Source organism: Saccostrea cucullata, unplaced genomic scaffold (genome assembly GCF_032062105.1).
Source record: "Saccostrea cucullata isolate Sc308-1 unplaced genomic scaffold, CSIRO_AGI_Scuc_v1 ctg62, whole genome shotgun sequence".
NCBI classification, from domain to species: domain Eukaryota; kingdom Metazoa; phylum Mollusca; class Bivalvia; order Ostreida; family Ostreidae; genus Saccostrea; species Saccostrea cuccullata.
The window spans coordinates 740,806-762,406 of record NW_026937804.1 but is presented as its reverse complement, the minus strand read 5'-3'; the positions used below and the strand labels follow the sequence as shown (position 1 = coordinate 762,406).

Genomic DNA, 21,601 nt, shown 5'->3' with positions numbered 1-21,601 from the left:
GGGGGAGCTGACTTTTTCCCTAAGCGGGGGACACGAATTCTCTGAATTAGCTTGTTCATGCGTGCGTTTATTGCAAAGATATGACCGAGCCAAACTTTGTCTTACTGTCGGGGGTTCGAATCCCGCTCGGGGCGTTCCCCAAATTTTTTCTTTGTTTTTGTCTTTTGTCAGTTGCGGATTACTTTTCACTGTTTTATAACATGTTTGGAAGATTTTGCCGATTTTTAAAAGCTATATTTGGAGATATTTTGTGAAATACCTGGAACAATCACGATCTGTGTTGAGAAACTACTGTTAAAGAACGTAAACGAAAAAATACATTATGAAATCTATTCCATGGGATGACACAGCATAGATTGCAAAACAGAAGTCGGTCAGAAGACCTGCTTGTTGCCCAAGCAACAAGAACGCATCTAGTTATTATTATTTTTCTTCTTCCTGGGAAAATCTTTTCCGCGAGTGATCTTGTAAACTACACATCAGACTTAGGTGAAACCTTTTCAGGGTCAGTAGGCATGTTATGTAGATTTGCGGAACGAAGGTCATTTTGCGTGCACGTGCTTGCAAGAGCGTAAACGTGCAACACGTGAAATGACCAATATAATGGATATAGATGAATCTTTTCTATTTCTTGATAAAATGTTTTGAAACTCATAATATAAGAATATATTAGTATTATAGACAATATGACAAAATAGCAAGATCTTGCACTTGCGCTTCACTCTGATTGGCTGAACATTTTCTTTCTTGTTTTTTGACAAAATCCTTTGAAATTTTGAACATAGCCATGCATTAGGATATCCTACAACATGGTATATTGCAAATATCATGAAAACACGTGTGTGTACATGCACTGCAATCTATTGGCTTAAATTTTGAAAGCTATAACTCCCTTGGTTTTTCAACTAAAAATGGGATTTGGAACATAGATAGATATAATTGACTTCTACAAGAAGGTATGGTCTCCATGCACATGCATACACGTGCGTGTACATGCACTCCAATCTGATTGGCTTTAACTTTAAAAAGCTATAACTCCCTTGGTTTTCAACCAAATGGGGTGGGATTTAGAACATAGATAGATGTAATGGACTTCTACAAGAAGGTATGGTCACCATGCTCATGTATGCACGTGCCTGCACGTGAAATGATTAAAATCAAACATACACTTGAATAAGCGTATTTTTTTAATTACTTTTGGATTAAATGCTTTAATATTTAGTATATAAAAATATATAGATTGTGTAGACAAGATGATATGGTCATTATGCACATGCATTCACATGCACACGCGTGCAATGCTAAAATTTGAATGAACTTGGTACACTTCTGGGTAAACGTTGTTAAAATCTCAAATGTTTAGAGTTTGTCTTATTTAATGAAACTTACAGGGAATATGGCACCAAAAGGGAGCTGGGGAGCGTTTGGGGAACATCTGACGGTCCCTGTTACAATTAGCACTAGTTCAGGTTGCTTTGAAGTTCCCAAAGATAGAATTTTATCTACTGGTAATTTCTGTCCAAGAAATACACTTAGGGATTACATATAACACTGAAATATATAGTAAAAATCTTTAAAACTTTTCTCAAGATCAGTTGGTCAGAAAAGCTGAAAATTATGTGGAAACTTCCTAAGGTAGTGTAGATTCTACATTGTATAGATCATATACCTGTCGCCCATTTGGCAAACAAAATTTTACTTGTTTGTGGGAATGCAACCTTATGATTAACTTGTATTATATAGAAGATCCAATAAACCAATATGTTGATAAAGGTATGGCCGGTGTGAATGTAAACTGAGGAGTAACCAACTATACTTAAGAATAGCAGTCTCCCAGTAACAGTGACAATTCCACTATAGTTTTAATGTTTTGCACCTGAAATTGAAGATTCCGGGGTATAAAATTTTTGCTCTGACCGTCTGTCTGTCTAGCTGCTTGTGTGCAAAAACTTTAACCTTGCCAATAACTTGATTGGTTGGAGCTACATGTATATGACTCTCGTACTTCACATGTGTATTCCTTGTGACAAGCCCTTTCTTTGGGTATCAACAAATACCATACCAAATGTCATGTGAAACGGCATACAAGACTGCAGTAATGACATTCTCATCCTTGTGCAAAAATTGTAATTAACAAGAATATAAAAAGGTAAAACAATTCAAAATTTAATTTCTTGTTAGGGTAAGTGCTTCCAAGAATGATGAACATAAGAATATCACATAACATAATAAATGCCTAGCACAATGTATATCATACATTCCTGATAAATGAAACTGTGGTAAAAACTATTTTATACTTTATATAGAAATAGTATTTGTGCAGAGTTGCTTCTTATGTCAGTAAATGCAAAATCCAAACAGGTTCTTTTATGAAAATACACATAAAAGTAAAACTTAAAAAGATCAACAACAAAGCTGTCCATTGACAGATGTGTATATGTGTTTGTCACCAAAATGGAATTAATTTGTCTTGTGTAAGTCCTGAACTATCTGAAATCACAGCAGAAAATGGCACTCGCAACACTTCTAGGTGTAGGCATGAACAATGATGTGTTCTTCAAGCACCTACAATATAATGAAAAAAAATGTATTCAAGGACCTGTGTGGTTAAATGTATGTAAAATTGTAAGTTCCTGTCAAATATTTTTTTAGTCAATTAAATCTGATTTTTTTTCTCATTTACTTCTCAAAGAATATACATGCAGGTTATTTTCAGGAAGCAAATGGAACATTCCATCTTGTTTCCATGCAATCCTTTCACTTGTCAAAAGTCTATATATTGGTACATCTATTACTTGTCACAAGCCTACATACATCTTTGACTTGTCATACGTACATCTTTTGGGGCAGTAGACTGGAATCTTTCTTTACAGTTCCTCCATGGACAGGAGGTCTTTTTGCCAGCTCGGACATTGTTTAAGATGTGATCATGAACCACATGGTATACTAGATGACTCCTCAAGGCAAACACAAAACTACAGTCTGAACACTGCAAAGATATCATTCTAAGAATAAAATCAAAGGTACATCTATAAAATCGCAAAAAAATATCTGTCAGGCTGAAAAGAAATATTAAAGTAACAATAAAGTACACTAATAGGGAACCCACTTATAATGAATTGACACATATAGCAAAGTGATTTTCATGCCCTGTGACTTTAAAATCTATTGTAAAGTTAATACATATAACATTTAACACACAAACTCACCTGACAGCTGTGATCCTGCTGAGTTATAGGGACGGCTTCTGTTAGTCCTTGTCTGTTTCCCGTGATTAACTGTTTGAGAAACATAAATACAAACATCAGATCACCAAACATCACTGTAAATTCTTCATGTGTAGAAATCACATTAAATATCTCACCATTCCGTCACTTATTCTCATTCGGATGATTAACCCCTCCCCTGCCCCAGCTCCGTAATAAAGGCGTAACAACTTCCGACTCTGGAAATAAATACAAGATACTGATTATGTGTATAGGCTTATCCTTGATAGGTGAAAAACTAAATTTTTCAACTACTATGAAATCAGTAATTTTGTGGGGGTTTATTTTTTGTTCTTTTGGAGGTATGAAGAGATCCACATGTCCACCACAAAAAAGCAAAATGTAATATTTGACTGCTCAACAATTGTTCATCCACGAAATCAAATCCCCACGAACCCGTAGATTTTCCTAAAACCACAAAAATTTGACTCCACGAAAATATGTGATTTTACAATATTTCATTATATCAGCCTAGCTTTCTAAAAATTAATTTATACACAGTATAGAATTTATACATTATTGTAGAATCAATTTTAAGTTACAATATGTTCACTTTCAGATTGAACAAAAAAAAATTGATATGAACCCACAATTAAAAGAAAAAAATAACAAATTGAGGGACATAAAAAAAATTGTTGATTTAAAATGGTGTGAGAAAACATTGTTCAAGTGAAAGCTCTTAAAATCATAAGACAAGTACAGTGTAGTACATATGTACACATTATCCACAAGTATCTTTAATATATCATGATTGTTTTCCTATTCCTGAAATAACAAACATTTATTATGTTTATTATGAGTTATCTACCTTTTTGCTGTAGCAGCGAATCAGTCTATCATAGGAAGCACAAAACAGCTGGTCGCCATGGGTACAGACACATGACACTATCCCAGTAGCCTCTGTGAAGGTCCACAGTAACTCCCCTGTCTATGGGTAAATTAATTACTTGTTAAATATATAAATTAATTAATCATAAGATATATCAAGTGCATAACTGACAAAATGCAACATTAATACCATGTTGAACTTCACTCCTACCAGATGTCAAGGCTCCACCTTTGGTGACATGATTTGAACCCAAATTAGCATAGTTAGTTATTTCTATATGACTTATAAAGACCCTACTGCTCTTTAAATATTATTTAAACAATTTTTCCAAATATTCCCATGTATGACTGATATCCTATGGTAGCCCCACCTTGCCTCCTTGGCAAGAATTATTCATGGGAAAACAAAGGTTGCAAAACTCAGATATTTTTTGTTTCCAAATAAATTTAATACAGTACAGTAAATCTCGTTTAGTACGAACACGGAGATTGCGAATTCAAGGAAATAGCGAAGTCATTTTGGATCCCCAACTAAATAATTTAAATGAATTTCTTATACGGATATAACAAATTACAGTTATAGCGAAGTAATTTCATAGGCCCCCGTGACTTCGTTATAACCGAGGTTTACTGTATTATGTTTAGAAGCTGTAAGTATGTCTCTTCTGGCCCAATGATTCCTGAGATCTTTTAAAGTCATCCAACTTCCTTTTGCCCTTTCTTGATTATCTCCCTTTTAAGAGGGAGTTTTGAACAAATTTCAATCCTTTTCACCCAATGATTCTGGCAAGTTTGAGTTTGGCTGTTACTGGCCTAGTGGTTTTACTGAAGAAGTTGAAAACATAAAAAAAATTACAGATGGACAGGCAGACAAAATGATGTTCCACAAAATATAATCAAGAAATCTCACTTGAACTTTCAGCTCAGGTGCCTTAAAAATGACACACAAAAGATAAACTACAGGACAGTAATGAACTCACCGAGATGTTGTGTTCCATCACAGTTTTGTCCCCTGATCCACTGTACACTAGATGACCATCCACCTTGAATGAAGAATTTGTGAAGATCAACTTTAAAACTGGTTATTCATTAAAAAAGAATTTTTCCTACATATTTTATGTAAAACTTCGATTTCCCACTCTGGCCCCTCTCTACCCTAGGGGACATGATTTAAACAAACTTGAATCTACACAACCTGAGGATTATTCCATATAATAAGACTAATTGTGGCATTTTGTTCTTGAGTAGAAAATCTTTAAAGATTTTTTTTTTCGATATACAATGTACATGTATCCCTAAGTAAAACTTAGATCCCCCATTGTGGCCCCACCCTACCCCAGGGGCATGCCTTTAACAAACTTAAATCTAAAATACTTGGGGATGCTTCCATATCAATATGACCAAGTGTGGCTTTGTTAATCTGCATATGTAGTTTTCAAGACATTTTTCCTACATATTCTTATGTAAATGTAAAACTTGATCCCTTATTGCAGCCCAAACCTATCCCCAGGGGTCATGATCTGAACAAACTTGAATCTACACTATATAATGAAGTTTCACATATGTTTCAAATGTTCTGGCCCAATTGTACTTGAGAAAAAGATTTTTAAAAGATGACATCAAATTTTCATCAATTCTTAATTAGCTCCCCTAGGAAGAAGATATGGCCCTTCATTTGAACGAATTCGAATCCCCTTCACCTAAAGAAGCATTGTGGCAAGTTTGATTGAATTGGTTATAACTGATAATTGACCATTAGTCCTCACCCCCCAGGGTTACACCTTTTGGTTAGATCTGACCCCCTAGTCCTCGCCCCCTTGGGTTACTAGTGGTTCTACCTGACCATTAGTCCTCTCCCCCTAGGGTTACTAGTGGTTCTACATGATCATTAGTCCTCATCCCTTCGGTTACAAGTGGTTCTACCTGACCGTTAGTCCTCGCCCCCTGGGGTCACACCTCCCTGGCTCTGGGTTACAGCCACCAGCCACTGGTAACCAGGCTCTCCCCCAGGGGTTGTATACAAGCCCTCTCGGCACGACAAGCCCGGTCAGACTCAGTCAAGGAATGCTCTCATCTCACACACAGTAAAGTTATGGTTACTATACTCACTTTTACATTGATATAACAAAGATCAACCACTGGATGTAAGATGAGAACATTCAAAAACTGTGAGAGGGGTCACACAAGATTTCTCACTATCTATCTGTAGATATAACGGTACTTTAGTGTGTGAGGGGTCACACATGATTTCCCACTAGATTACCTGTAGGTAGAATGGTCTAGTGTGTCCTTCTAACATTCGTATCATAAGCCTGTGCTGTTAGATTTCCCACTAGATTACCTGTAGGGAGAAGGGTGTCTTTGTGTGTCCCTCTAACATTCGTATCAGTAAGCCTGTACTGCTGTCGTACACATAGATCACTGCATCAAATGAGGCTACCAGAATGACCTTACGAACACCCTCTGTGGCTGAGCATATCCGGCTGATTGAACGGTCAGCACAGTGAAACGTGTCCAGAACTTTGTCATTCTAAAAAAAAGTCATAAAATAGAACCGAAGCTCTTAGAAAGAATTTTGTTTCAATCAAACTGTTTTCCTTTGCTGAAAAACAAATTATCATGCATTAATTTAATGACTTCAGTGTAAGTATTTGCTTTTTATTTTATTACCAGGGAATGAACTACATTGTAATACACAAGTTAGTATGAACATTTATATATATTTCTGTAGATAAAAGCATAATATATTTTTAAACAAGAGGCCCACGGGCCTTATAGGTCACCTGAGTAGCATGTAACAACTTTCAAGCGATTGTATTTGGTTCGTGATTTAATCCCAAAGCCATGAAATTCACAAATTTTGAAAGAGGCACCATTGCAAGAGCAGATTTCAAAGCATTAATTTATTTTAAGTCAGTCCCCCCCCCCCCCCCCCGGTACCCCTGACCCAGCAGCCCTGAAATTATCTATTTTGAAAGAGGCCCCTTTCTTCAGGCCAGCATTTTTTTATTTCTAGGTTTAGTTAAGAACATAATTCATGAAAAAGTCCCGAGGGAGAAGGAAAAAAAAATTTTTTTGGATTAATCAATTATCAACATTTCTACATTCTTCTTTATGCTATCCTAACAAGCTCCTTACCACTGGACACATAATGCTTACAAATAGGAAAGTAGAACATTTAATTGCTTATTTCATCATTGACCAAAATATATTTTAACAAATCATCTTTAAAACTCTTTCAATATATCTTCATTTTTTAAATATGTGTTTTATAGGTGAATGTGTAGACATTGTTTTAAAATATACTTGATGCCTAAAATTATAATTCCTATCATAAAACAGACAGGGAATATTGTGGAGTAGGGTGAACATTTTTTCAATTAAGTGTAAAATAATTTTTCTGGCTGCCACAAACGGTACTACATGCCTGTATATATTTGTATATACTTTCTCTTTAATAGTTGAATTTTTTTTAATTTCTTCAGGTTTTTGTTTATTTCTTCCTCAAATGGACTTAACTTCTCCCATAGTTTTATTCATTACATCTGATGCTTAAGAATGATGCTTAGACTTTAAGCTATAACAGAGACCTAAATAAAGTGCCGCGCCACAGCATGATACGCCCGTCAAAAATTACAATTTTCTTCAACAGTTTAGCTTGCAATCACATCAACCCTGATACTAAATTTCTGATTTTTCCATTCCTAAAAATATTTTTCCATACCCTGTGATGTAGGCAATAGTTATAGTAAATATTACATCATTGATGGATTTCATGTTGGGTGTGTTAGACCTTGTAAAATGCCCATCATATTAAACGATATCAAATTAGTCTTAACAAATTAATCTATACCAAATTAATTTTGAAAAGAAAATGCTGGCCATCAAACGACATATGCTATAAACTAACCAACAGTTCTTTGTTTAATTCCCAAAGGTCATTATACAGCTTTATCAGAGTAATTAAGACAGCTAGCCTAAACTCATTAATTAATCTTTAACTGGATGCTTGTCTACTCATTAATACCAATAGATGAATGGGTCTGCACTATCTACCATAACTTTTTTTAAAACAAATGAAATACTCAAAGATTTTTTTTTGGTTGACATTTAATGTCCGACAGGTTTTAATATAAAATTCATATGGACATGCTGATTTTTTTTTTTATAAATGAACAATTTTATATAATATAAGATTAGTCACTATGAATATTAAATTAGTTTTAATTACTTTTCATTATATTCATTTTAAAACTTAGGCTAGCCAGCAAGAGCTATTTTTAATCCAACAGGCTCACACATTTGCCCAATACTTATAGATAACACCATGCTCTAGCTATTAGCTACACTCAAAACTCATTAATTTCTCTCTAATTTGACATGCAATTTTCTGTTATCATAAAGTTATAATTACACTCATGGGAGAGGTATTTCTTTAACATACATAATATTTGTTTTAGATTGCTGTCAAGTACAGCTGTATATGCTTTAAAAAAATAAGTATTTTCTTGATTTAACACTTTTTTAATAATAACAGTGCAATACTCTTACATTATTTGGGGATGTGTAAATGAATAGTAAAAAGACACATTTTTTTTTTAAAATTTCATTTAAATCAAAGGTCACTGTGACCTTGAAATAGGTCGCGACACACCTTCTACCTAAGATGCATAAACTGGCCAAGTTTGATGATTGTAAGTCTTATGGTTTTCTAGTTATGGGCCGGATAGGATTTTTCCATATTTGGCTATATCTTCTTAATTAAAGGTGAGAGTGACCTACTTTTTGTGCACGACACACCTTCCACCCAAGATGCATCAGATGACAAAGTTTGATAATCCTAGGCCTTAGTATTAAAGTTATGAGCCGGAAACGAAAAGCTAACAGACAGACAGACGGACAGACGGACGGACACGAAGCCTATAACATAATACGTCCCGTCTTAAGACGGGCGTATAACAATGTTGCTGGAATAGCTACCACGGGCAGTTTTAAACCTGTGGGGAGGAAAATAATTCACAGACAGATACTTTTGATTGAAACGAATACAAAATTATCTCACCAGCATGTCACAAGATACGTTAAAATGATATTGTCCTACGGACCCGGTTTAACGATAGATTCGTGTAGCAAACGAAACACAGGCGATAACTCGAAGAAAAGTCGTAAGTGCATTTACTAGGAACAATCTAGAGAGTTCCGAATGTAAACATGGCAGGTAAATTTGAAGCGAGAGAAAAACGTTGAGAAAATTAATTGGATTTTCGTCTTTAGATGGATTATTTTCTGTTAAGCAATCTCAAAAAGGTTTGTTTTGATTATTTTGGTAGTTATTTCCAGTGCAAATCATTTTATATTCTTCAAAATAATTCCGATTTGCTACATTGCAAGTATATGGGATGTATCTAACTGTGGTGAGGGCTTGTACACAGGATTATTTTAACTAGTCACTGTGCAACAAAGTCGTCAGCATTTTATTTGTTCTTTGAACGCGTGAACGTTTTTTTGTCTTTCGAAATTTTACAATAAACCTCTTTGCAGATGCCAAGTTTGTTTTAAAACTGGAAGTAGGAGTTCTAAATCAGTAAAAAAAAAATTTTTTTTTAATTTTTTTGGCGGTGGGTTTGTAAACCTGAAAATCCTGGCCTTGAATATGTAATAAGATCATTGGCATATTAACCAGGAGCAAAGGATTGAAAGAATTCATGCATTTCACTATATAATCAAGCCCCACCCTAAAACAAGAACCCCTCTTGGGAAGAGGCAGTCTAACATAACTATGAAAATTTGGATATAATTAAAGCCCCACCCTAGCACTAGAACCCCTGATGGGGCCATGAATTTCACAATTTTGGTAGAGGCCACCTTATTCAACATAACTATGTACTAAAATGCCCAGGAGCAGAGAAGAAGATTCTTTTATAACTGCATTGAACCTTTTGGTAGAGGACTCAATACTCATTTTTCCTTGATGTTTAAACAAAATTCAGAAAACAATTATAATACGGCGCACGAACGATGCACCCAGTTTACCTGCAGGTGACCTAACCTTTTCAACAGGTCGGAGAGAATACTCGAAATCGGGTATTTCCGAATTAAAATACCTTTAGATGATCGTTGAATCCTCCTTATAGGAGGTGTTATCACCTAATAAAACTTAAACAATGGGATGTCGCATGTTGCCGAGTTAACTTTCATCTAGACCCATGTTTTCTAAAGGTATCACTAGCCAAGTAAGAATTTGGGCCTCGATACCCGTGGAGGTCATGACCACACAAAAAGGCGTTCGATTTGCTTTATATTTTTCATAATGTTGTCCCGCGTACTCAACACGGACGTAAGTAAATCAAATTATACGGAAACACATCACACACAAGATATGATGCCAAGTACATAAAATCAAATTTATTCATGTAATGTACTGATAATTTCTTTTAAAAAAACTTCTTTTTATTTTTAAATCTTTTTTTTATCATTCATACCCACATTTGCAGAATATGTCTTCATTTTAGCAGAGACAGTAATAGTTTCAGGAATACAGCTTATGAGAGAACATAACTGTTGATCGTTTAATTTCGCCTAAGACATCAATATTTTACCATTTCTTGTCCTTCAAAGGAGGGGGGGGGGCTTTCTTGACCACCTCCTTGTGTTCTACAAAGACGGTAATCTTATATATTTTTAATTGTAGGGAAGATTTATTCATCAAATAAAAATTATATAGGTAAACAAAAAGCAACCTGTTATTTTCAGACTACAAGTAACACACATTTTTCATTATAGGGTAATAAGTATCATAGATAAAATAACTATCGTCTAGAACCAATCAGATAGTGCGCTGTATTTGCATATTATAATGAGGTATAAGATAGCGATATAAGAGAAGGTAAAGAGGTAAAATTTACCCTATCTGTATAATAAAGAAAGGAAGCCTTACAAATTTTATGACCTCCTTGTCCAATGAGGAATTATATTCCCAATAAACATATTCATATATTTAAGTTTGTTCACAGTATATAAGAAATATTTTGGCTATGCAATTCATATTTCAATATGACTATACTATATTGTACATTACACATTTGACTATACCAATACTTCTCGCTCTCAATTTTCACACAAATGTAAAATAAAGAAAAAATAGCACTCATAATCATTCAATATACTAAGCCCTATTAAATTTTCATAACAATTTTCTCTTTACATATACTACAGTATTCTTTACTGTACAACCCACCATACATTTTCATGTAAAAATACTCATTTCACATTTTGATTCAAATTAAGTATATGGAATACTTTAATGGGAAATAAAGACTAATTTGTTTTTAGAAATTATACCCTATAAACTTAACAATTTTTCAAATATTGCCCCGATACTGAATACGCGAACGGATAATACCCGACATTTAAACTCACAATCACACTCTGCCTCAATTATGGTTTATTTATTTATATAATTCCAAAATACATTGTCCCGCAGTCTCATATATATAGATGACCCCAGCTCTCCAGGAAAATTTTGCCTTCTGTGGGCTCCACCTTCAGCGGCTTCTTTGTCTGGCAAACAAATAATAATAAAATACCAAAGTAAAACCCATTACTTCTTTGTAAATGAAACTTTTTTTTTCAAATATGTACAGTGAATTCTCAGTCTTTTGAGGATTTTTATTTTCAGACATAGAAATTTTATACAGGTACAGTAAATACTGAATTACTTATGAGGCCTACATCGTTATATAAATTATAACATGTATAACTTGTTTTTACGTTTATTCATAACAAAGTAAGATAATTGAAGCTCACCTTACAGCAGTAGGTCAGAAGCATCATCTCTTGTGCTCCAACATAAAGCTTGTTTGTTTCTTTAGATACAAGGATACAACTAACATTGTAACTCATCGTGTTAAAATCAAAATCAAGTTCTCCTGTCTGTGTGAAAAAAAAAATAATTCCACATCAGCATACATGAACAGGACTGAAATAGCAACAGTTTTTTTTCATTTCAAAATTTTGATTCATTTGCTAAACAAAAGCTGTTTCTCCTCGAAGATAACTTGAAGTAAAGAATGCCCTCATGATCTATACTAACAGAAAATTTGGTTTGCATCAGAAACTCAAAATTTTAATAACTAATAACAAGACAGATTGAAAATTCCCTGATCCAAAAACAAAATTCCAATCCATAGAAAACATTATAAGATAAAATGACCCAGTTTACCTGCAGGTTGAACCTTTTGATGATTTTTCCTTGGTAAGAGACGTACAGGAAGCCGTCGAGCACCTCGATACCCGAGATGACCTCCTTTGGTCCCGCGTACTGGACGGGGTCGCTGTGGGGGGAGGGTAAAGAGTCTTCAGGGATCTGCAGCGCGGACAGACCCAAGGTAGACTTCATATTCTCTACCGCCTTCCTGAAATTCTCCATTACCTCCTTGTCCAAAGATAATCTTCAATAATAAGGTTATTCACACTGTACATTACACAATATACACCATACATCATTCATATACACAGTATTAATATAAACTATAGTATACAGTATTCATTTACTGTATACCCGGTAATATTCATGTACACTCAAATCATTCAAATACTAAGCCCTATAAAATTAACAATTTTTCACATATATTACTACTGAACAACCACAAAATCAAATCCCCTTGAACCAAAATATTTTCCTCAAACCATAAAAATTTGCCCCCTCAAAAATATGTGATTTTACAGTCCCTGACCTTTCCCTGGCCTCAATATACAAAGTAAGACAATTGTATATGTAGTGACCCTGACCTTTCCCTGGCCTCAATACACAAAGGCTGACTTCGATCATGAACATGAGTAACTGTTGTTGAACTAGAGTAACATTGAACCCGATATAGTTTAACTGGAGTGACATAATTTTTCTACCATAGTTCTACCCTCGTGTTTCCGTTGGTAGAACTATGGTAGAAAAATTACGTCACTCCAGTTAAACTATATCGGGTTCGATGTTACTCTAGTTCAACAACAGTTACTCAAGTTCATGATCAAAGTCAGCCAAAGTAAGACAGCTGTATAAGTATTGACCCTGACCTTTCCCTGGCCTCCACAGCCAGCTGTCTGTTGTCCTCTGACTCAGTCTCTAGCTGTACATCCTCCAGCAGACTCCGTCCTGACATCACTTCCTGTTTGATCCGTACACTCTGTTCCGTGTCCTCTGACCCCGTCTCCACGAGCCCCGCCTCCTCTGGATCAAGACCCTCAGCCCTCAGAGCGGCGGGGATGTTACTCAGGGACTGACCACAAAAAGAACAAAGGTATGACATACCACATCAAAACATTACAATAGACTAACAAAAAAAGAACAAAAAACATACTACACTTAATGTCAAAACATTACAATCTTCCACAATCAATTCACAAGTCACTTAATAAATCATTTTTCTTCTTGTACCTTTTCATTTCTTTTCGTTAATGATTCACAAAAAATTTCATATTTGTAAACATGATATAGTTTCTTTAAAGGTTTTATTTTTGTTTATACATAACTTAAACTTTAAAAAGATTTTTAAATATTCATTATTTACACCTAAAATACTTGCTACTGGTAATTCTTTGTATAGATTTTTAATGCAAACATAATATATTCAAAACTTTTAACATGGAAAATCAGTGATTCAATACAGAATAAAACATGATATACCCTACACCACAAAAATAACATGCAAAAAATGTTTCTTCCCACCCCTCCATAAAACAGACACACTCGCCTATAAAGCACATCTATGTCTGAATCCAACCACCAACCTTAAAGACAAGTTGTTGTTTAATGTTGTTCAGTATAGGAACACTTTCCCCATCTTGTGAATTTCCTCCATCTGAGCTGGAATCAAGGACGTATCCCTCTTTCTGCTTTCTCACAGAGGTTCTGTCCCTCTCTTTCTTGGTTCTCAACTTCTTCTTAGAAGGAGACAAGCATCTGGCTTCCTCTAGTGCTGTTTGCTTTTCTTCCCGACCGTGACGTATTTGTTGGTTTGTGGCCGTTAACGGACTGGTGTCCAGATCGAGGTTCTGGAGTCTGGACTTGACCGTCCTGACTGGTGTACAGCTGTCGCTCAGCAGCGCGGGGTCTTCCTGTAAAGTCCTATCACTCCGCCCGCTGTCAGAGTCTGTGTTCACCACTACCACATTGTCCTCCGACTGTTTACTGCCTTTTTTGTTCATATTTGCATACTGCCTGATTTGTTCACCCAGGGAGCAGTTACTGTTCACACTTTCGTAGTTTGAGTCACTCAAATGTCCACTCCTGAGGTTCCTAGTTTTACCCTGCCCCCCTCCTCTGTGGTCCTTCTGTCTCTGACCATCCCCCGGGGGAGAGGTTGGTCCCCCTGTTTCCTTGTCCTCTGGCCTTCCTCCTTTGATGAGGGACTGGATATGCTGGTACACATCAGTGTCCTTGTCCAGCACCATGTAGGAGGGACCTTGACCTTTGCTGCTACCTTGACCTTTTCCCAGTTGAGTGAGAAATGCCTTGTTGTCCACGCCCAGGGTTCCCACGTACTGCATGTTGAACTTCTTCGCCTCGTTCTCGTCGCTCTCTCCTCTCCTCTGGCTGTCGTCAGAACGCTGAGAATCCTGTCTCCGGCGTCTCATTAAGTTCGCCAGAGGCTCGTCATCCGAGTCTACCTCCTCCTTCAGATTAGACGTTTTAATTAAAGAGTTCAGAGTGATAAATCCCGCTTCATTAAGCTCTGTACTCTGGGTTATATCTGAGCTGTTCCTACGGTCACCACTTTCTGTTGTTTTGTTCACCGGGGTCCTGGTTGACTTTACAGGTTTGGGGGGAAGGGAGTGGGTGATTCTATCAGAAGCACTGACTTCGCTCTCCTTCCTACTTCCCTGTGGCTGGTCTTGGTTTCTGTCTATCGCAGATTTCTGTTTACTGCCCTCCGTGTTTAATGATTTGTCTTTGATTGCAGTTCCTCCGACAGTTCCCTGAGTTGAGGTGACCTGATTGTCTTCTTCAGGCTCCTTTTTAATAGAAGCCAAATCTCTACATAAACTGTGTTCTAATTTGTTCTCAGCCTCCATGGAAATAGTTTCCTGTTGCAGACTTGAGGACAAATTTCTCAACTGAGAAAAAATGGAGTCTGAAGCGTGGGAATTAGGGTTAGCAAGAACCGAGGAATTAGAAGTGCCAAACGATGAAGCATAAACCTGTCTATCACGCTCCGGTTCTAGACGCTGGTTACGATTCAAAACATTCAACAAAGTACTTGTGTGAGGGTCATTGTACGATGATACCTGAGGGTCCAGGTGAGGGTCAGGGTCATTAGAGGACGGACCGGGGGTCAGGGCCTTCCCACTCTCCTCCAGGGCTGGCCCCCTGATCTGATCTTCCAGTTCCGAAAGCTGAGGGGTGGAACGACCTGACCGTTGCTGGATTTTGGCCTCTACAATATCAAGTTATTGAAGTTAAGCAGCTAAGAAACAAAGCAACATACAAATAGAAAGACTGCTCACGATAAAATAAACGCAAAGCTCACCATGGAGAATTCTCAGTCTCTTCCCTCGAAGTTTTTCCTCTTCACTTTGTAACTGTAACAAATACCAATAGGATAAGTAATTTTAATGATTTTAAAGTGCATAGATTGATAATGGTAATCTCTTATATGAGAAATAAATTTTAGCAATGTCTAAATTTAGTTATCTTTAATAACACCCTCAATAAAATGCCAAAATTGAATCCTTGCTAAAATTTCTGCATATTCAGTACATAAGTTCTGTAATGCTGAAAGAAAACTGTCATAATCAAATTGTATCATTTCTAAGAAATATTAAAAAAAATATTCTGAAATTAAACAGATATTCCATTTCTCTGCAGCTACATGTATATGATATAACACACCCGTAGTTTTTTCTCATTGTATCTGTTGAGCTGTACTGTGGCTTCATCAATCACGTTTCTAAAGTAAGTTATAAACTTTTCCACTTCGTTCAAGTCTTTCCTCAGTGATTCCTCCTTAATGCTAATATCATAAACTGTGTCAAAGATACTCTCCGTGGATCTACCACTCTCCAGTGAGGACAATGATCCTTAAAAAATCAAATGACATTTTTGTTTTCGATTATTGAAAGTGAATTATTTCCCTTAAACTTTCTGTTACTGCTAAATAAAAATATATGCATAAAGATTGAAATCTCAATAAGATTCTTGAATGAAATTAAATCTTATATGTTACCTTTGATTCACATTAAATGATTCAAAATAAACAGTATAAATCAAATAATATTTCTGAAAACCATAAAATTAACACAAACATGATTCTTTCTACATTACACAGTGTACAGTTTTGATAAGAACAATAATAAGATATTACACCTGACAATGTAGGAAGAGAAGCTCCCATTTGTGTGGATGACCTCAGGGGAAAGTGTTCCGAGGACTGAGGCATTCTGGGAGATGGATCAGCAGTAGGTGTGGGCAGTGTTTTACTGGTCTCCCCCAGACTGGTGGTCGACGTCACAAGGCTCGATGCGTTGTCTGGACTGGTAGATCCCTGGGCTGATTTCTCGTGACCTGTATCCATGGGTTCACTCTTCACAATAACAGCAGAATTAGAAGAAAGGTCACTCATTTTCAGTGGCTGTGCAGAATTGGAGTCTATATCTCTCCTGTTTGTTGGTTGTAATTTGTCGGAGTCTGTAGATATGGTTCCTGGCCTTTCTTTTGAGCCACCCTGTAAGGCTCTGTCTAATTCCTGGAACTGGTCTAATGCTGAGACATAAAATGAGCCGGGTCTGGAGGAAGTATCGGACTTACCAGCTTCAGACGTCTCCCTAGTTTTCTTTCCAGACCCTTTACCAGAACTTGACATCAATGCCTTCTCCAGATCATTTAAGTCTGGTGTGACATCTGCCTCCATTAGCTGTGCAATCTGAATCTGCACCTCGGGGGACAATTCTTCTAATCTCAATTCCTCCATTTTATCATCAAAATTATCATCATAACTCCCAGAGAGCTGAAGATTGTATCGAGGAAGGGAAAGTTTCTTCTGTGACTGAGCGTAAGATCGTAACATTCCAGCCAACTGCTGTCTCTCTTTCCTGGATCTCGGTGAATTCACCATTTTTAACAAAGAGTCAGTGGTTGGTTTTTCTTTAGATTTACCACTACTTCCTGTTTTATCCAATGTCTTACTTGTTTTTTGACTGTCGGGTTTTGCAGATGCTTCCTTCTTATTTGAGTGTCCTACTGATGCTTCTGGAATGACAGATTCTGGTTGGGATTTATTTGTTGGACTATTCTTCTCTGACTTACTCTCTGTCCTAGTAGAATTCAGCAGTTTCTGTGTCTCACTAATACACTGAACACTCTTCTCAATGTTCTGTCTTATTTTGTCAATATCTTTATTACACTGACTTAACTTTGAAATGTTTCCACTTTTGATTTCTTTCTCTGTTCTTTCCTTAGCACTAGAATCAACAGTTTCTGTTGGCCTGATTTCTTCAGAAGGAATATGTCCTTTCACATACTCCTTACTTTTATCTGATAAGGTCTTTAATTCTTGGTTGATGTTTTCTAATTTTTCCATCTGTTCCATTTTCATTTTCTTTTCTCTCTCTAGCTTTGCTTTCTCCCTCTTCTCCCGTAGTTCTCTACACAGTTTTTCTGCCTTTTCTAACACCCCCTCTCCCCCCTTCTCCTCCCGACCTTTCTTGCCTGACCTCTTGGGTGAGCCAGGTGGAGATCCCTTGTCCCCGTTCTTCTTCTTTTTCTTCAGTATACTTTTCTTCTTCTCCTTCTTCTCTCCTTTCTTTCCACTTGAGCCGCTGGACAGTTCTTCCTTGTCTCCACTACTGGTCACACTGTCCCCTTCCTGCGGGGAGGATTTGTCATCGTCATCTTCAAACCTGATGTGAGTATTCTTCGGTCCCTTATCTCTGTCATGTCTACTCCTTCTCTCAGTGGAGCGGGCAGGGGAATTAAATCGTCGTCGTTTATTGGTTCCTTTCTCGTAGCTGTCTGACCTATTTCTGTTTTCTAGCACATTGTCGAGGTACCTTTCACTGTCAGGCCTTGCTGATCTGGTGTTTGACCTGGTTACTTCCCCTGGGGTCCTGAACACAGTGTCTGTATGTGAGTCCAATTTCTCCTGAGGTTTTTCTTTGTTCTTGTTTTCCTGGGTATTTTTCATTTCCCTTTCATTATACGATGTCTTGCTCTCCATGTTCTTGCTACTTCTATCTCTAAAGCTGTCCTTTCTCAGATTGTTTCTTTGAGGATTCCTCCTGTCCCACCTATTTTGGTCTCTGAATGAGTACTCATTTTGAAATCCATGGTAGTCCTCACCCCATCCCCAAGTTTTTTCAGGAAATCCTGAAGCATTCATTAATTCATAAGGAAAGTTTGGATCAAAGTTATGATTATTATGATGTAAATTATACTGATTCTTTTTACTGCCTGGACCCACATTACCTCTCATTCCTCTTCTATCTATTCCCCAACCATTGCCTTCAAAGTGACCCTGCATGTTGAATTGTACATCACCATAACCCTGCTGTTGGTAGTTCTGGGTAGAAAATTCATTATTCGGTGGAAATCCCATATTCATATCCCACTGATTGTGTTGCATATTCCCATAATTCCCGTTCCACTGAGTCCATGAGGGGTCTTGAAAATTGTTTGCTCTGGAATCTAGCTGGGAATCATCATTATATGACTGGCGCTCCCAATGAGGATTCATAACCCTCTGGCCGATGTTTTGTCCGGGGAGGGAGAAGGACCTCTGGTGACCACCTCCTGACCCCCACCTCCTCTGGTTCGTTCTTTCACTGCGACGCTTTCCCACAGCATTGTTTCTGTTGGATTCTGAGTCGTCAGATACATTGCTACCTCCTTTATTTTTTGCTTGATTAATTTTCTGTCTGTTTCTTTGCTTAGTTTTCTCCTGCTCCTCTTTTTCCCTGGAAAAAAGACAAAATTATATCAATTCAATCTACAGAATTGATAATGTTCATTTCACAATAATCAAACACATTACAACTGATTTCTATCACAGGTCTGTTACAGCTTTGAATTTCTTGTAGATTTCTGCCATTAATAGGACAAGGAAAATCCCATACAAATTTTACACTGTATTTTTTCCGTACCTGATTCTGGCCATGAGGACATCTTTCCCCATCAGTAGGTCCTCCTCTTCTCTCTGTCTCCGGCTGTCCTCCATGGCTCGTTTATGCTTCTCCTCATTCAAGTGTTTCCCGTACTCTATTATGTTTGCACACGTCATGAAACACAATGTGCAGTTGTGGACACTCCCTCTACAATATCATTTATTTCTTTACTTCAAAGTTCCATAAAAGAAAAATCAATTTTCCAGAGTTTTTGGTATAAAATATGTGTGCTTTTCATCAAGGACATTAAAAATAAAATTGAAATTGACAATTTGTAAAAGGATGGAAATTATTACTGGTAGACGAAAATAATTTAAGTCTAAAAGTTTTCCTTTGACATTCAATATAATATGAAATGTTATCCAGATCTACTTACTTTTTTTGTTTTTCCATTTTAATATGATGCATTAAGGACCAGTGATGATCCCTGAGTTCCTACAACAATCAAAATATATGTATTATATATTCATTATATCCTGTTTAGCATGTAATGAGCATCACTGGACACAACAAATAAAGATGCTTCTCCTCATATTCTTACCCTACATACAAACATGTTCCAACTGTTGTAAAATATCAAAATTTGTGATTTAAATATTTACCGCATCAGTCGTGTAGGAGACGTGACACACATCACATTCATGTGCTTCTCTCTCCTCTTGACTGTCCAAATCCATGGATACATCGGTTAAGTCAACATCAGCCATTTTACTGGTGGTACCTAAAAACAGAGGAAAAGGGGCATTTGTAACCTTTCTAACTAATAATCAATAGAGTACTGATATATTATATATCACAACCTGACAGTCTCAGCTTTCCTACAGTCTGTGAAGATAATCTTGTTTTTACTCTAATTATAAGTACTAAGTACAGTATTTATTAGAAAATTAATTTTCTCCTCTATGGCAGCTTACCAAATGAGTGATTTGTTTGTGTTTTCATATATCTAATTAACTAATGAAAGAAGCAATTTATTAATTGATTCTAAATGTTCAACTCAATACTTAATAATGAATCTTTTGTATGGTGCTTTGCTGTGACACCTCATTAATCAATAACAAACATGTCCAGTGAGAGCCATCTTAACAATGATCTTTACAATTATTAAACAGAATGTAAAAATGATACATTTAAGTTTTAAAATTATCAAATAATTTTTTAACTAAGTTTTCCTTCAATATACACGAACTGTATTTAGTAATTACACTATTCAAAGATCAAATACAGTTCTTTATTAAGTTAAATGCGTTTTCCTCAAAATACAGTTTCTTAATCAGTCAATGGTAATATAGTCTATCAACTTGAATACTTTTTTTCATAAATGATTTATGTCTTTGCTTAAAGAAAACTTTTCAGATTAGTGAACTGTACAGCAGCACTTGATCTAATTGGCAGTGCTCATCTGTGCACCCGATTACGTTACCGTTAGGATTACGGAACAAGTTTGTGCAGGTGAGACTTAAAAATAGGGTCATAAAATAGGCATCACATGTCCTTTATTTTCACTTCAAAACAACAGTTTAGATGGATATCTCATTGATCTTAAATGCATGATGTGTATATTGTAAGTTACCTTTGCGTTACACTTGAATAGCCCTTTAAATCAATTAGTGTATAACACATGCTACTTTGTTTTCGCCGCCATGTTCTTTCCATAGTTAAGTTGATCAAAAACGTATTCGTTCGAGGAAATGCAAAAATTAATCAATACATTTTACATTACAGCGAATTACGAAATAGTGGTAAAGTTTTCAATAGTTTGCTGGATAGAATTTGGTCTAACAAGTATCACATTAGGTTTGAATCTAGGTCATGAGGTTACTCAAGTGTATCATTAGTTTTTACAGGTAAATGTGAGTTGATTTCAATGTTGTATGAAGCCACATGTATCTGCCCATGTGTTCTGCTGTAAATAAATGCATTATTCTTTAATTGCAAATATTTTTTTCAGTAGAATTTTATGCCAACTCTTTCAGTAGTGCATAAATCTTCTGCATACTGTACTTTCTACTTGCTTTAAAGTCTTGTCACTTCCCGAAACAAACACCTTTTTAATCTATGTTCGTGACCTGCAAGCAATTCCAGTTTAAAGGGTAATTTTTTCTTTAGGACAAAAATTTCATTCTTGTCAATAAACATCACCAACAGCACCATGTGCTTTAGATTAAACTGTTAAAAATTGCTCAATCCTGCATCCGAATATTTCCAAAACTGTGAATACACTACTTGTTGTACTCTTCAAAATCTCATCACCCGTGGTAATTTGGTTAGATTTTATAATCTTGTTAGATTAATTTTAAAAGCTTTTAAAAAAGTATTTGAAAACCAAATACAAGAGAAAATATTGGGGAGGT

General features: G+C 36.2%; 2 protein-coding genes across 2 annotated transcripts in view; one reads left to right on the top strand and one right to left on the bottom strand.

Moving 5' to 3' along the window:
• Positions 1–2,150: 2,150 nt before the first annotated feature.
• On the bottom strand, positions 2,151–20,894 carry LOC134248888 (zinc finger protein 106-like). Its single transcript, XM_062731284.1, is given in 20 exon segments — positions 2,151–2,565; positions 2,837–2,989; positions 3,210–3,278; positions 3,365–3,445; positions 4,075–4,194; positions 5,075–5,137; positions 6,436–6,624; positions 11,502–11,520; positions 11,566–11,654; positions 11,901–12,026; positions 12,316–12,544; positions 13,167–13,369; positions 13,881–15,526; positions 15,620–15,671; positions 15,982–16,169; positions 16,456–19,040; positions 19,227–19,394; positions 19,624–19,682; positions 19,850–19,968; positions 20,821–20,894. Coding segments are annotated over 19 exon segments (6,183 nt in total). The 5' UTR covers positions 19,955–19,968; positions 20,821–20,894; the 3' UTR covers positions 2,151–2,526.
• Positions 18,162–21,601, top strand: part of LOC134248885 (leucine-rich repeat-containing protein 57-like) — a 99,466-nt gene continuing 96,026 nt past the window's right edge. The window contains exon 1 of the mRNA XM_062731282.1: positions 18,162–18,173. The gene's annotated coding sequence lies outside the window, so the exon portion shown is untranslated. The remainder of the gene's footprint in view (positions 18,174–21,601) is intronic.